General features: G+C 35.1%; 1 protein-coding gene across 15 annotated transcripts in view; it reads left to right on the top strand.

Annotated features, from left to right (window-relative positions):
- Positions 1-8,699, top strand: part of LOC126969993 (myrosinase 1-like) — a 72,313-nt gene extending 63,614 nt beyond the window's left edge. For 10 of the 15 annotated variants that reach the window (XM_050815656.1, XM_050815655.1, XM_050815658.1 and 7 more), the window contains 3 exons: positions 870-1,022; positions 3,111-3,202; positions 4,906-8,699. In XM_050815656.1, the coding sequence (XP_050671613.1) occupies positions 870-1,022; positions 3,111-3,202; positions 4,906-5,113 (453 nt within the window). In that variant the 3' untranslated portion in view covers positions 5,114-8,699. The remainder of the gene's footprint in view (positions 1-869; positions 1,023-3,110; positions 3,203-4,905) is intronic. The other 5 variants (XR_007730512.1, XM_050815665.1, XR_007730513.1 and 2 more) reach the window with 5 other exon arrangements.
- Positions 8,700-16,664: the final 7,965 nt, after the last annotated feature.

Genomic DNA, 16,664 nt, shown 5'->3' with positions numbered 1-16,664 from the left:
GTAGATCACGGAAATGATACTTATGAATGTCAAGAGAAAAATAAAAATATTGTTTCTTATTGAATTTACCGCTACTTCGTAAAGGGTTGAGCTAATGAGAAGAAGTAGCAAGAAACTCATTGCCACTCTTTAAAGTCAAGATTTACATTTTAATTGTTTTACAAATCATTGACGCAACAAAAATACTCAAATGTCAAAAACTTAAAGGCTTACACGAGTAAGTCAAAAAAAAAAAAGAAAAAAAATAGTAAATTAATACTTATAAACACAAGAGTTATTGAGTATAGTAGATGCATCAATTCACACATACCGTAAATAAATAGAGGCATTATGTGAGCATTTCATAAAATAAAATCTATAATAACTTTAACTTTAAAGAAAATAATAAAACACACATCAAGCAGACCTCCCGGTAACAAGACCATCCAGCCACCACTTTGGCATGGTTTGAATCCTCACAGCTTAATTGATATATTTGTAAAAGGGACAAAACTGGAAGTAAGTTATACCCTTCCATTGAAAAACACACGAATTGAAAAATGGCTTCTATATGCCTACTATGAAATACGGAACTGCGCTCCAGGTCTAGCATGCTGATGTGCGACAAAAATCCGAAAAGGCTAAAGTGGAACTGGGCTGGGCATGTATATTGGATGCACTCGAACCGATCGGCACAGATCCTCATGCATTGGGTGCCTCAGGACGGGCAAAAATGGCAGACCCCGAAAACGATGGCGTGACGATCTGAACTCCAATAATAATACCTGGTGGGAGCTGGTACATGACCGCGATAAATGGAATAAAGCAGGGGAGGCCTTTGTCCAGCAGTTGGATCCGATAGGGTAATAATTGTCTTTTGTTTTTTACAGATATACCCTTACAGCTTAAGAAACATCATTTCATGGCTCAGAAGCGAATATGGAGACTGGGACATAATGATCTCGGAGAACGGCTACCCATATTGTAATAGAACTTTGCACGACCCTATGCGAATAACGGTCATCAATAAATTTTTGAAACAGGTAAAACACATAAAATTTTTGTTCTTGCTTTTCCTAGGGCCAGTCTCGCCGCCTTCGTCGAAGATGTCCTAGATGTTTTGTTCGAAGAATAGACATTATATGTAACCTGATGGTAGTTGAAGCCCCCTACCTATAACAATGCAGTGACCATTTGATAAACGTCTTGCTCATCTCCCCTCTTGAAATACAAATTTTCAGTTTCGATGCCGATATATGGTTATATATTCTTCATCAGTTGCACATTACCTCAAATTAATGTCTATTTTTTATATTTTTCTTCAATTAGACATATTATACCTACCATCACAATTTTTTATTAAATAAATCCGCGATAAACGCGTCCAATTGCCATGCTTCTCAGAAATAAGAATTTTGGGCCTTACTAGACTCGGGCAGGACCGCATTGTAATGGGCAGGCAATGGCGATTAATACATGTTTAAGGATATGCTATTCGCAGTCTGATAGCGGAACGGTGAAAGTGTGCTTAAAGACAATGTAAGCACACTTTTCTCCTTAGTTTAAGGATTGGTTCCAACTAGATACCACAGGCGTAGTCGCAAAGTGCGGCAAGTAATACAACACCCAAGTCTCGAACAATGTGTGACGTTGACGAACCACATGTTCTGTTAAGCTTTGATACTATTTGAAACTAAAACTTTGTAAAAATAATATTACATGAAATATGAAAGACACTGGGATCACATATTATCAGTAAGTATTTTATATTTATATATACACCCATGCTTTAAATCCTCTATTAAAAATTCTGAAACAGTTAGCTTATTGCCAACATTAAAACACCCAATATCCTAATAACCATTACATCATCCAAACGAGTGTTGTAATGTTGTACTGAATTTCATAGCAACACTCCTATGTTTTTTTCTCGATCCCTTCATGCACATAGAGTTTCAACAGACTGCCACATTATTTTTGCTCGATACGTGGTATCTGTATGAATTTCAATAAAAGAACTTTTTCTTTTACGCGCGTTCCACACTACCAGAATGTCTCGCGCCGTAAAACAAAGTAGGTTATTCGAATCCCCGCCATTTTTCTTGAAAAAATTAGCGATTCAAGTTTTGACAGCACACCGCCGGATATTTTATCGCTGCAAAAGAACATAATATTCAAGTGAATTTTAATAATTATTTCACTATACAAAATGTAAGTTACTACTAAAATAAATAATTCTTTCATTAATACTTAATTTATTTGTATATAATCAGTAATGGATGATATTAGGTTACTACTAGAACTGGCTGTTATGTTAACAGTAAGCTAACTGTGCCAGAATCTTTTAGTGGATTCATATTATGGGTGTAGATAAAGTCTTGTATGCAACTGTTGATAATTAGGTATTAAAACACTCATGTGATACTATTATCACACTCGGCTCGCCTTGTGTGATAAACCCACATTCGTGTTTTATTACCCCTCATTATGCAACTGTTGTGTTGCATAAATAACTATTTATTAATTTCAATGTAAAATAACACGAAGCATATGTCACAAAATTTGAAAGATTCCACCGCACACAAGAGTCTTATACACGCGTCCCAATATAAGGCGATAAGAATGACTTATCGGGTATATTGGGTCAGCTTCAGATTATTGACAGCTAATTACTGACAGTAGAAGGTAGTAATTTATCTCTATATGTAGATAGTATATTGGGAACGGCCGTAAATGATTTGCTAATGGGTTTGGTTTGATTAAAGTATAATATTATACTATATTTATAATATTACAAAAAGCAGTACCGTGATCAGAAACAAATAACTCAACTCTACAACATAAATATTAGACAAATGGGCGGAAGATCAAAAAAAAGCCTTTACTCTAGACATTTGTTCAAATAACACCTCGTATTATAACCCAATCATAAGAATGTGTCGCTCATATAATGAAATAGGCAAATTAGTAGTAGCCTGTAGATAGTATATTGGGAACAGCCGTAAGATACTATCAGAAGAGTATTTTGCTATTGTCATAATTGCTCATCAAAAAGATAAGCTAATTTAAAAAATTAACTAATATTACTTATTGAAAGAGCATGGTGTTTTTTTGTCTGTTCTCTTCCGCAGATTCTAACATCAATACATAAAGACAAAGCCAAAATAATTGGATATATGTACTTCGCCTTAATAGATGGATTCGAGTTTTTCAGTGGGTTTACGTGAGTATATAAATAATCATTTTTTACATAGAAGCTTTTCTTCCAACTTGTCTTTGAAATTGGCTGGTTATTCTTTATATGTTCTGCCTGTAATGTACAAGGCTTACTATCCGTTGATTAATACTTATGTCAGATTGATTACATTTATTTAAATACTATTTAATTTTTACCAGTGGGAGGCTTCTTTGCACAGGATGCCGGTTATATTGGTGGGTACCACGACGGCGCCTATTTCTCCCGTGAAGCAATAATGTGTAAAATTTACTGTGATTCAGTCCGAAGGCCGCCGTAGCTAGTGAAATTACTGGGCAAATGAGACTTAACATAGTATGTCTCAAGGTAACGAGAGCAATTAAAATGCCGCTCAGAATTTTGGGGCTCAATATTTATTCACCCATCCTGAGCGGCACTGCATATTAATGGGCAGGACATATCAATTACCATCAGCTGAACGTCCTGCTCGTCTCGTCCCGTATTTTCATAAAATAATATAATTATCACTATGATTAGAAATAACTATAATAGCATATAATATTCAGATCTTTAGTTAGTTGGCACTACAGCAGTGCCAACTAACAGTCGGTAGCATCATCACGGTAGACGGTCGTGCCCTATTTAAGCCAGAGCGCTAAGTTCTAGAAGGCATTACTTATTGTGAATTGTAAGGGGACACTATACCCTAATTGTCTTTTAAGTTTTAATAATAAGTGTATTTTGTAGTTCTAAGTGTGGAAACTTTAAAATACAGATGAAACAGTTTTATTATGTGCGTTTAAATTACCAACCTTCTACACTTATCTATAAATCCAGTGTCCTGATGTTTGTTTCCAGTGAACACCTTAACTGATGAACGAGTTTTAATGGGGATTACTTTATGGGGTACAGTTTAGTCCAACATGAGAGATAGGATAGTTTTTATTTCAATTTGGAACCCATAATTGTTTTTATTTCCAATATTTGTTTTGTATTGACATATTTTCTATGAGAGAATTTATTAGCACACAGTTTTACAGTTCTGCTGTGAAACAAATTCATTACAATAACAGGGTGCATAGACAAATTCATAAAAACAGAATTTTATTTATTATGTACAGAAGAGCGACTTTCGGGTCAGCTGGTAGTTATATATTTTTTTTTTTTTATAATTATACTTAAAGTTTTTCTATCCCTTCAAGCTGGTAATCAAGTAAATAGGATTATCTGTGTGATTGAAATGAATGATTAGTTATTTTGCATGCTAAGCCTAGAAGAAGTCTCCCATAGTTCCCATACAAGACTCATAGACATTTCTATAACTTCCGTAGTTTTCCTTGGTCGAGCTCTACGAAATGAAAGTGCAAGACGATCTTCATATATGGTTTTTTTAATGACAATAAGGGACGAGAAGAGCAGGACGTTCAGCTAAGTATAATTGATAGATACGCCCTGTCCATTACAATGCAGTTCCGCTCAAGATTCTTGAAAAACCCAAAAATTCTGAGCGGCACTACAATCGCGCTAGTCTCCTTGAGACATAAGTCTCGTTTGCCCAGTAATTTCACTAGCTACGACGCCCTTCAAACCGAAATACAATAATGCTTAAACATCACTGCTTCACGGCAAAAATAGGCGCCGTTTTGGTACCCATTATCTAGCCGGCATCCTGTGCAAAGGAGCGTTCCATTGGTAAATATCAATCTATTTAAAAGCTTCTTACGTTTCAGAGCCCGATTTGGTTTGTACGACGTCGATTTCAATGACACAAAGACACCAAGAACACCACGCGACTCTGCTCGCTATTACACCTGTCTCACAAAGAACAGGACTTTAGCAAGCTGTGACTTCATGGTTAGCGACTCCAGCACTAGCAGTTCAAGTATACAAGTCATCATAATAACTCTGTTATCCATTCTGTATCGTTGTATCGGTTAAACTTCTAATGCATTACAAATGGACGTAGTCCCTGAAAAACGTTCGAAGCCACGAACATCACATTTCAAGGAATTCGTGTTTAAAGTTTAATCAATATTAGTGTATTCCCTACGTGTGGGTAGGGCTACTAAGTCATTATGGCATTTAAAGAGTGACAGAAGGGGTGCCATTTTTCGTCATTCATTAATATGAATCACGTGACCAGTTTTGTGTTCTTAACTCGATTTCGATACGATTGCGGTTTGGAACGTTTTTCTGGAATTACGTTCAAATAAACTGAGTATAAAGTTAAACCTGTGAATAAAACTGAAACTTAGTATACTACCATAATAGATAAACCCTGTGTCAAAATGAGATAACTATCCTTACATAAAAACCTAGGTGTGCGAAAGAGACGGAATAGATGAAGACCATGAAACAGTTTGTAAAGAATTTAGTTTCCATTAGTCTCCTGTCAAATTGGACCGCATTTGAATTTTAGTGTTTTTATCGTTATTGTTCTGTTTTAACGGATATTAATTACAAAATAAAATGGTGTCGCGCTCTGTATTAGTTTATGTTGTTACTTAAAGCAACAATCCAACTAAGGTAACATTTCACAGGTAAATAAATACTGACTCTTGAATACCTACTACTTTCGTGATGTTTATTTTCGCAAAACCTATTATGCACTAAAATACTAAATATTACATTTTATGTACCCAGTATGCACTCTTTAAAAGAAAATATGTTTTAGATAATAAAATATTATAGACGTGAATATGACGCCGTTTATCAATATTTGTAATAGGGATTGACCAAAAGCAAAATACTACATACTTCACCAAATCACTCACACATCTGTAACATCTGTGTACTATTAACATTTTAAATTTAGTCTCGCCGTAATGAGGAGAGTGTTTGTCTATTACGTTGGTATACCAAGTTTTATGTAATAAACAAAGAATATGCAAAATGTTTACAAATATGCATTTTGCTTACGATTGGTTTATTCGGACGTATAAGGCTAGGGTTACTATGGATGCGAGTTCTGACGAAAATTTGTTCTGACGGATTCGTCAGAAGAAACAAACGCCTGGTATCCGTCTGGACAGTGTTTACACTGGCAACGACGAACGCGTCAGAACATGCACGACGTCGTCAGAACTACTCGAGCGTTCAAACGAGTTTGATTTATTCGCACGACCGTCTACGTCTGCGAATTTCGAGTGATTTGGTTTCCACCATGGATAACGATAAATTGATCAGTCTCGTGTACGAGAACAGGTGTTTGTGGGATATGAGAGACAAAAATTATCACAACAGAGATATTTCTCGGCAAAAGTGGGAGAAAGTTGTTACAGAACTCAACACTACATTTGGACCTCTCCTTTGTCGTCTCTTCTAGATAATAACTCGTTGACATGCTCTGTCTTTCCACCATTTACCAATAATAATTTAAATAATGGACTTTCAAGAAAATCAAATTCATCAAATTCATCCATCTTCGCTGGACGGCAGAAACGAGCTGACTATCAGAATAACAGAAAACGCGCATAGTGTAAACGCCTTGTTCTGACGAGGATTTCGTACGTACAGAACAAATTTTCGTCAGAACTCGCATCCATAGTAACCCTAGCCTAACGCAACGAATCAATTTCGCAATCGCTGCTTGACATTCGGAAAACTTTAGAAGTTGATACTTCACATTTTAAGGAATTCGTGTTTAAAGTTTAATAAATATTAGTGTATTCCCTACACGTGGGTTGGGCTACTAAGTCATTATGGCATTTAAAGAGTGACAGAATGGGTGTCATTTTTCGTCATTCATTAATATGAATCACGTGACCAGTTTTGTGTTCTTAACTCGATTTCGATACGATTGCGGTTTGGAACGTTTTTCTGGAATTACGTTCAAATAAACTGAGTATAAAGTTAAACCTGTGAATAAAACTGAAACTTAGTATACTACCACTACTATAAAATGATTTTTATTGACAGTATTGTCAGGGATATAGTCAACATTTTGCATACTCTTGGATTATTCACAGGTAGGTTTAACCATGTATATTTGTAGGGCCGCTAGATTTTATTATTTACTGCAAAAGGAGCCCTTGGCTTGTAATTCTACAATGATTCGTAGGTGTTCACATGTATAACGTTAAAGTTTTATTCTTCGATATCAGAGAAAAGTAACCTTAACTTGCTAAAATTGTTAAATATAACGTAACAAATGATGATTAAATTAATATTTTTAATATGTTCTATAATTTGTTAGTATCTGCCTTGAAAACACTAGCAGCCTTACAAATAAACTTGGTACAAAGTTTAACTGATAAACAAAGAAAATGCAAAATGTTTACAATATCTTTGACAACACTGTCAATACTGAAGTTTTCCTAATGACAAGCCGCCTTGCAAATAAAGGCGGGAAACGTTATACGTACGAACAAACCATTCGTAAGCAAAATGTCTATTTGTAAACATTTTACATATTCTTGGTTTATGCTTAGTTATAACTCTATGCCATTTTTATTTGTAAGGCCGTATAAATATTACTGTTAAGCTATTTAATTATTGTATCTTCGAATTTTTAATTACTTTCTTTGTGTATTATACATCACCATTATTCAACATTCTATGACAATGTAAACGGTCTGGTGACACAATTACTTTTAACTTAGATTACTACTATATTATAATTTATAAGTACCTATTGTGAACACTGTTGACCCTAATAAATAAAATGTTATTCGCTTAGAGATGTATTAATTATCTAAGCCATAGATAATTAAGAAGTCTAGATAGAACCTCTTGCTGTTGTTAGCCAATGCATGATAACTTTTATACAAAAGGTTTATTACTTTAGTGTATATGACAGCTACGTCTTACACTCGCGATAGGTCAGTCACTTTGTTTTCAAGTTCCTGCCTTGCTCAAAATATAGGCTAACAGTTCGCTGCTACTTTTTTTCGACGTGTTCAGAGCTGTCACAGTCTATCTAGACATTAAAATTATGTAAGTTTATTTTAGTCGTCATTTAAGTTTTTAGCACTTCTTTTTCATTTTCATGATCAAATAACACTTCTCCGTGAACGCAGTGTACTTAAAAGGATCTAAAGGTTTTCAATTCATTTCATTGATCTAAATTTTTTCATTCATTTATTATCAAAGTACCTTACATATATACCTTCCGAAATCGGCAAGTGCCCCGGGTCGCGGTACGCCTTATATCGGCGTGATTTTAGCGCGCAAGCAGTGGTCTGTCAATGCGTATTAATTTACGTGTATTATGATTTGAGTGAATGTATCTGAAAGCTATTGAAACAAGCTATAATGCCATGCAAAATAAACCATCTTATAACCAATCTAAGAGTCAGAACTTGGCGAGCGAATAGTGTGCCGTGCGGCACTTTCGCTTTTCGTGTATTTGAAAAATCTAGCCCTTGGATACTTGCCGATTTCGGAAGTTCAATATAGATATATAATTGATATTCTTTGTTTTTATTCCGTAGGGATATCAATAATTTATGTTTTTTAGTGTTTAAGATGTATATTTACTTACTAAGACAAAGTGTTCCTAAAAATAAAAGGTTTTCTCCACAAATTTTATTTTTGAATTGTCTTCCTAGTTACGCTAATTTTTAAAAGATAAAAAAATATTTAATAAAAATTAATTTGCTGGTGAGTTATTTCTTTTTGTTCTGTTGGATAACTTTTTGATTATTTTTAGCTTTTATTGCTAAAATTGATCTATTAAATTAGGCTTTACTCTTTGTACTTAAACAGTTAAACTGGGTAAAACTTAGCCAGTTCCATTTTAATTGGGTTTTCAAGCCTTGCCAGAGTATACCTTCATAACATTAACAGCCAGTTGCAAAAAGCATATTTAAAGTTAAGATTTCGTTATATCACATGCTATCTTTGACTGTCAAAATGAAAAAGAAAATGACGGTATTATATTTAAAGAAACATTAACTTCAAATATGCTTTCTGCAATTGGCGGTTTACCAGTGTGTACGCAACATAACACCTACAGCCTCAATGGACCGCATGTAGGTTTGATAATATCTACTCGATTCATCAAAGCGTTAATTAGAATATGAGTCTTAATAAAAAAACTGTAAAGTAGATCCAGTAGATGAAGCCACAACCTGAGAGTTGAACAAAGCATACAAGATTTTATAAACGATACGTCACTCGCACGGTTGGATCAGTTGGAGAGGTCACGGGTTCGAGTCCCGCATCGTTTATAAGATTATGTTATCAAATTTATGTGTAATTCACTACTTCTTTCAAAAATTGAACTAGCTGCAATCCGTCATCTTTATCAAAATGAACATTGAAATCGCCAGGACTGAGGAGCTGGGAGCGATATAAGATGTGCGTAGAGGAAATGTATCGCTTCACTTTTATTAACGTTTGATCTTAGATTAAGGATTGGTCTCCGCTGCGCACCAATTAGATACCTCACTACCTAATAACAATAGCTTTTTTATTACAGCAACTATTAGATGCTTGTGTGCGTGGCATCTTTCAAATTTTGTAACATACGCTTCGTGTTATTTTACATTGAAATTCATAAAATACAAAATACTTACTGATGATATGTGATCCCAGTGTCTTTCTTATTTCTTTTAGTATTATTTTTACAGTTTTACGGCGCAAAGTTTAATTCAACATGTGGCACGTCAACGTCACACATTGTTTGAGACTGGCTCGAGTACGCCCACTTGGGCGTAGTATTAGGTGCGGCACTGCGGCATCTAGTTCGAACGCAGCGGAGACCAATCCTTAATCTAAGCGTTTTTCCTATTAATCTATTTTCTATACCGTGCGCTATATATAAAACGATTCTTATGAAGTAAACACCAAAAAGTAATTATATAGCTGGTAATGAACAATTACCACGATAAACGTTGTGCGAAATAAATAACCTTCTACTGAAAGCAACTTAAATGCATAATAATATATAATGGGCAACAAATGGAGTTTTACCTATTTTATTATAGATAAGAAAAGTATTGGTTTATTAATAAAAGATAAACCAATTTTTTTTATGGAATAGGAGGACAAACGAGCGTACGGGTCACCTGTTGTTAAGTGATCACCGCCGCCCACAATCTCTTGCAACACCAGAGGAATCACAGGAGCGTTGCCGGCCTTCAAGGAAGGTGTACGCACTTTTATTGAAGGTGCCCATGTCGTATCGTCCCGGAAACACCGCACAAGGAAGTTCATTCCACAGCTTTGTAGTACGTGGAAGAAAGCTCCTTGAATACCGTACTGTGGAGGACCGCCACAGATCTAGGTGGTGAGGATGATAACCTAAATTGCAGCTAACCTGTTTTAATTATTTCCATAGTCTCAGAATACACTAACGTATAGAAGACTTAATGGGTGACCAATTTTTTGATGTATCGAAATACTCAGTATTGAGAATTTCGATCACTATTGTATAATAAGGTTCGGAGTTCCACAAGGGACAGTTACGGGACCTACACTTTTCCTTTTTTATATTTTATTGCTGCTGAGATTAACATTGTCTTCGAGAGAATAACTTATAAATTTAAATTAAATTAAATACATTTTCATTATTATATTAACAAACAAAAACACTATTTCAACAATGAACAGTATATACACAGTAAACTTTTCACTAAATCCATTCAATTTCACTTGCTAGATGTTGCACAATACGTCAGATGCATAGCTACAGATATACTGCTATCATATCGGTGAAACAAACTCACAGTATTTCACCCATCCAAAAAGTGTCTAACTATATATATTGATATTTATTTTTTTAACAATTTATTTATCGCGTGCGCCAGTCGTGCATATCAGTGACGCCAACCCGTAAGAGTTTTCCCTGCCAAAAAGTGCCCAACGTAGCTAAAGAAACTTTTTCACTTCAAAAATAATTAGATGTTTAATTTAAAACTTTCGTTATGCAGTATTATGTATACAGTATAAGTAAAGAGAGAATGTGTTAACCAAATTATATAGAGGCCATTTATGAGGCACTTCTTCATAGACTGTCTGATATTTGTATTACGATGTCAATGGTGAGGAGTCCGAATACACATTGGCCCCATTTTAACCTGATCCCCAGGACAGACATCTTGATGTATCGTTTTTTTATACTGAAAATAACAATGGCTTAATCAATTATAATATTTATAAAAATAGATCTAGATCTTAGTATCAGTCCAGACAGTGTAAAAAATATGTTGTATGTTTTGTTAGTATGGACGATATGTAATAACATAACAAGTTATATCACAAGTGTGAACAACGTTGGCCATATGTTCATTTGCATTGTGAACAGTATCTACTGCAGAAATAAAACACGGGAATTTCAAAATAGTAGAATACATTATTTTAATTTGTAAAGTGTTATAAAAACTTGTTATACAACGCATGATTTAACCAGTCTTATATTATATTGCTTAATCTGAAGCCACCTTAAGTACTGTACTTAGCGTCACCCATTGTATACAAAAACATGGCAACACCCATCGTTACCATATACATCGATTCAACGAAAGTGACCATAAATCTCTTATCTCTGCGTGTCTATAGTCAATTTTGGTATTAATAAGTCAAATGAATGTAAAGTGTGTTGACAATCTATATTGAATCCCCTTACACCGAAAGTTCATTTTCCACAAATGTAGGTATCCATATTTTTGAACACTCTGGGTGGTTCTATATTTCGGTGATTTGTGTGTAGCGATATATTTGGTGCTTTGAACGTAGCTATGTTGATGACGGTGTATATGGTGACGATGGGTGTTGCCATGTTATGTCATGTTTTGAGGCTGACTGTACCTTAACATCTTTTAGTAAAGGGTAATGACTTACCGTCCAATAATTCCAAGATGGATAGCGTGGTATCGAAACCTTTTTCTTTTCATCTTTTACTTCTTTATTCAAATATTGGTTTACGGTAGCCAAAGGATCATTCACTTCAGCGGATAAATTCTCTCTTAAAATATCTGCGTTCTTCAAAATTTGCATTTCATCGTCTTTTATTAGTTTTGTAGACATTGAACGTATTTTCTGTATATTCTTAAAAATGTTCTCTAGCACTTTCAGTTCTTTTGAGACACTTTTAGATTTGAGGTTTGCCTTATGTTCTCGATTTGGTTGGCTTTTATAAATAACAAGCAAAGCTAAATTAGATAATTGTTGATTTTTGATAGCACTGTCAGCATTAATATTCTCATCATCTTCACTCATATCAAATTTACTTTCGAAACTATTAAAAACTTTTTTATGTGCAGTATTCTTTTCTATATACTCAATCAATTCGTTGCGGACTTTCCTCTTGAGATTATTATTATGGTTTTCATCAACTTTGTTCAGAAGAACTGATGTTTTGTACTTATTAAAATCTAAATCGGTTTTCGTGAGTTTAAGCTTTGAGCTTTCTTGTTCCTCTTTTGGAGTCTCTTTATTATAAAAATGATTGATCCCTTGCTTTATATTTTCATATTCCTCTTGAGGTAATCTAAGAAAAGGCTTATAATAAGCATTGTATTTTTTAAATTGCAAACTTTTGGATACGTAATCCTGAGGTACAACTCGCTTAACTAAAACTTGTTGTTTTTCTTCGTTATCTAAATAATTTTGTATTCCTCTGTTAGACGAAAGCTTTAGATAATCAATATTTTTATAATGTCTATCTAGGTCTTTAATAAGGTTAGGAAGTAATTTTAAATCTTTAACGCTTTCTATCTTTAAGATTTTGAAAGTAACAGTAGGTTGAACAAACAAACTATAAGTCAAGAATATTAAAATTAACTTTAAAATTCTATGTATTTTGAAACCCATCATTGATTGGAAAATGAAGTAGGTATTTTATTGTTCTATTTCAATTATTAGTTTTAATTGGTCGTGAGATTTTCTTTTTTATTACCGCGGAATGTGTACGGTTGTTTATTAAAAACCACTGAAGTATTTTTTTCAACATTTAAATTGTACTTACAATAAACCTAAGCTATGCTCTCAAGTCCCGCGCGCCCGCAGACACCACCTGCTCAGCTGTTTTGGCGCCAAACCCAACGCGGCCAGTTGAGATGCTATAGCCACTTGTGTTTACAATAATCGAGGTATCATTATGCGATTTATGTTACGGGTTGCTAGATAAACAAGCTTGATTATTGTAAGCAAAAAACGTGATTTTTGATTGATTCATGCTGTGATATCGCCGCTCTATAAGAGTTGTACGAGAAATTGTGACTATTTTGCTAAACGCGTCAAAACAAAATTTTTGGGGGAACAAAAAAAAAATGACCAATTCTCAGGCATTCCAAATAAATCGTACATAAAATGTATCGTACTACAATAATTATTATATATTCGCTTGCCATCTTGTAATCCTATTAGGATCTGTGATGGAACAGAATAATATAAAAATCGTGGTACAATAATTGGTATTTATCGTAGACGGGTGAAGATTGAAGTTGTATCTATTATTTTATGCTGAATCATAATAAAATTTAAATTAAAAACATTGGGGGTCCTTATTATTTAGTAGTATGAAAAATTGGCCGATTCTCAGACCTACCCGAAATGCACACAAAATTTAATACAAATCGGTTCAGCCGTTTCGGAGGAGTTTGGTAACAAATACCGCGACATGCGAATTTTATATGTAAGATTAGGTCACACTATCGCATTCCTGAACTCTGCTCTCGAGATTTCTGTACAATGTTCTCATAATACCTTCATTTTTATATAAGAAAGGGTAAACGGGCAAGAGGCTCACAGGATGGGCAGTGGTAAGGCAACCGCCCATGGACATCCGCAACAACAGGGTTGCCGACCTTTCAGTTTTTTTACGAAAATAAGGGACGAGATGAGCAGGACGTTCAGCTGGTGGTAATTGATACGCCGTGTCCATTAAAATGCAGTGCCGCTCAGGATTCTTGAAAAACCCCAAAAATTCTGAGCGACACTACAACTGCGCTCGTCACCTTGACACATAATATGTTAAGTCACATTTGCCCAGTAATTTCACTGGGAGCTCTAAACTTGAAAGTCTCTAAGTCGATTTGGTTTTCAAATTTTATTTGTGTATTAATCCTAGAAGTCAGGATTATCACTTTAAAAACATAACACATTGTTAAGATTTACAAGAGCGACATCTCAAGTCAATTTCATAATATGCAAATACTTTGGTTGAGTAGATTATCAACTTTTACAATTGTAAATACTGTAGATGAAGCCACAACCTGAGAGTTGAACAAAGCATACAAGATTTTATGACGATACGTCACTCAAACGGTTAGCTCAGTTGGAATAGTTCTCGAAGTGAGGGTTATCACTTTAAAAATATAACAAATTGTTTAGATTCGCAAGAGCGACATCTCAAGTCAAGTTTGCAGCAGGCGGTACCTACCGTTGCGCAGTATATGACCGAGGTACGAGATCTTACGCTGTTTGATAGTTCTAACTAACTATGTTCTTCTGCATTCGGACAAGGACCTCTGCGTTAGATACTTTAGCAGTCCAACTTATGTGGAGCATTTTATCTCGTCTCGAAGGCTTCAATCTTTTTACGGAAGTCTTCCACTAACTACTATAAGATACATAATAGCTTTAAGGGTAAATGTATACACTTCTACAATAAAGTCCTAGCCACTGTTCAGGCATTATCTATAAATAAATTTAAATGTTTTATAAAAAATGGCTCTGTCGTAAATCCTATTACTCCACTGCTGAATATCTAAATGATCGGACAGCCTGGACTAGATTGTGATTATTTTATAGCGACTGTACAATATTGTATATTTTTATTGAAAAGAGCGCATAAAAAAAGAATGCTGGGAGAGTTTCTTGCGCCGTTTCTTCTCTCTCAGAGCGCCATTTGTTTCCGAAGCGGTAGTAGTATCTAGTAGTATAAGAAATGACATCAAAAATAATTCTAAAGGAATCAATTTTGAGAAAATAAATGCCTTTTATGCCTTTAAGGTCCATGCCTCACAACCGTATATAACAACAGGCCAAATGTAGCATTGCAGGAGTCTGGTACGAAGTTTCAGAACAAGTAGACGGCTGCAAAGAACTTTTCTCATCTTCATAAAAGATGCGCTAGCAATTTCTATGTGAGCTCGGATTTCCGTTTCGCTTTTCCATGAGTCAAGCCGGCCTACATTCTAGCGCTCTACAAAGCGCAGGTCCGGCCACAGATGGAGTATTGCTGTCATCTCTGTTATTGCGCACCCCAGTATCTTCTCGATCCATTTGACCGCGTGCAACGCAGAGCAGCTCGAATTGTCGGGAACCCAGTGCTCTGTGAACGGCTGGATCACTTGGCGTTGCGTAGAGACGTCGCTTTATGTGTCTTCTACCGCATTTATCACGGGGAGTGTTCCGAAAAGCTGTATCACCTGATTCCTGCCGCCGAATTGCATCTTCGCACGACACGCTACAATTTAGGATATCATTTCCGCCATCTGGATATGGCGGTCCTCCTCAGTGCGGTTTTCAAGGAGCTTTATTCCACGTACCACAAAGCTCTTTAATGAACTTCCTTGTGCGGTGTTTCCGGGACGATACGACATGGGTAACTTCAAATTACTAAACTTAAAGTGTTCCTTAATACTCATCAAAAAGTACAGGAAACTCTTTTACTTGACACTAGTGCTATTTAAAAATAAAATAAATTATACGGCTTGTTATTATCATGAGTTCTTCTTAGAGAGATTCTTATTAATATCAGCAATATGTATCTTAATTAAAGCATATTTTTTTGCTATTTAAGTTGTGTGTTCTTAATTATATTACTAATTATTGAATTAGGTCTGATCACGAAATTTTATGTAATTTTTTTTTTGTTGTTATTACTTTTTTATTGTGATATTATTATTTTAGTATGGTAACCCTTCATATATGTATAATCTTTACGTAGTTTGACAATCTGCTAGAGCACCTGGGGTTCTCCGGAAGACCAGCGCTGATCATATCACCTGTGGGAATGATCAGTATTTTGCTGAGGTGAACTCCATTTCTGCATGTTCATGTAAATTAATAAATAAGTCTACTTGTACACTTTAAGATGCAGAATAAATGATTTTTCTTTCTTTCAAATAAAGCGCGTACACCTTCCTCAAAGGCCGGCAACGATCCTGTGATTCCTCTGGTGTTGCATGAGAATGTGGGCGGCGGTGATCACTTAAGACCAGGTGACCCGTACGCTCGTAAGTCATCCTTTTCCATAAAAAAAGTTTGTTAGCCATGACGCAAGATTATTGTACTTGTAAACTCTCTCTAAAATGTTAAGTCCGATATGTATATGTGACGTCAACTGTGGCTTTCCCAAGTAATGGGAAGATTCGAGATAAATATTATGTATTTAACTTATTAAGAAAAATACATCACTTGATTTAATCCGGCCAATAGTGTGAGATTTGTTGACAGCTGGCAATGAACGACAGTGTGATTTCTTTCAGTTGATTAACGCCAAATTGCGCCGGTTTTTTTTTATAAAAACAAATAACGAGACCAGCAAGACGTTCAGCTGATGGTTATTGGTTCGCCCTACCCATTACAATGCAATGCC

Source organism: Leptidea sinapis, chromosome 19 (genome assembly GCF_905404315.1).
Source record: "Leptidea sinapis chromosome 19, ilLepSina1.1, whole genome shotgun sequence".
Lineage (NCBI taxonomy): Eukaryota > Metazoa > Arthropoda > Insecta > Lepidoptera > Pieridae > Leptidea > Leptidea sinapis.
This window is presented reverse-complemented; position numbering and strand designations above follow the sequence as displayed.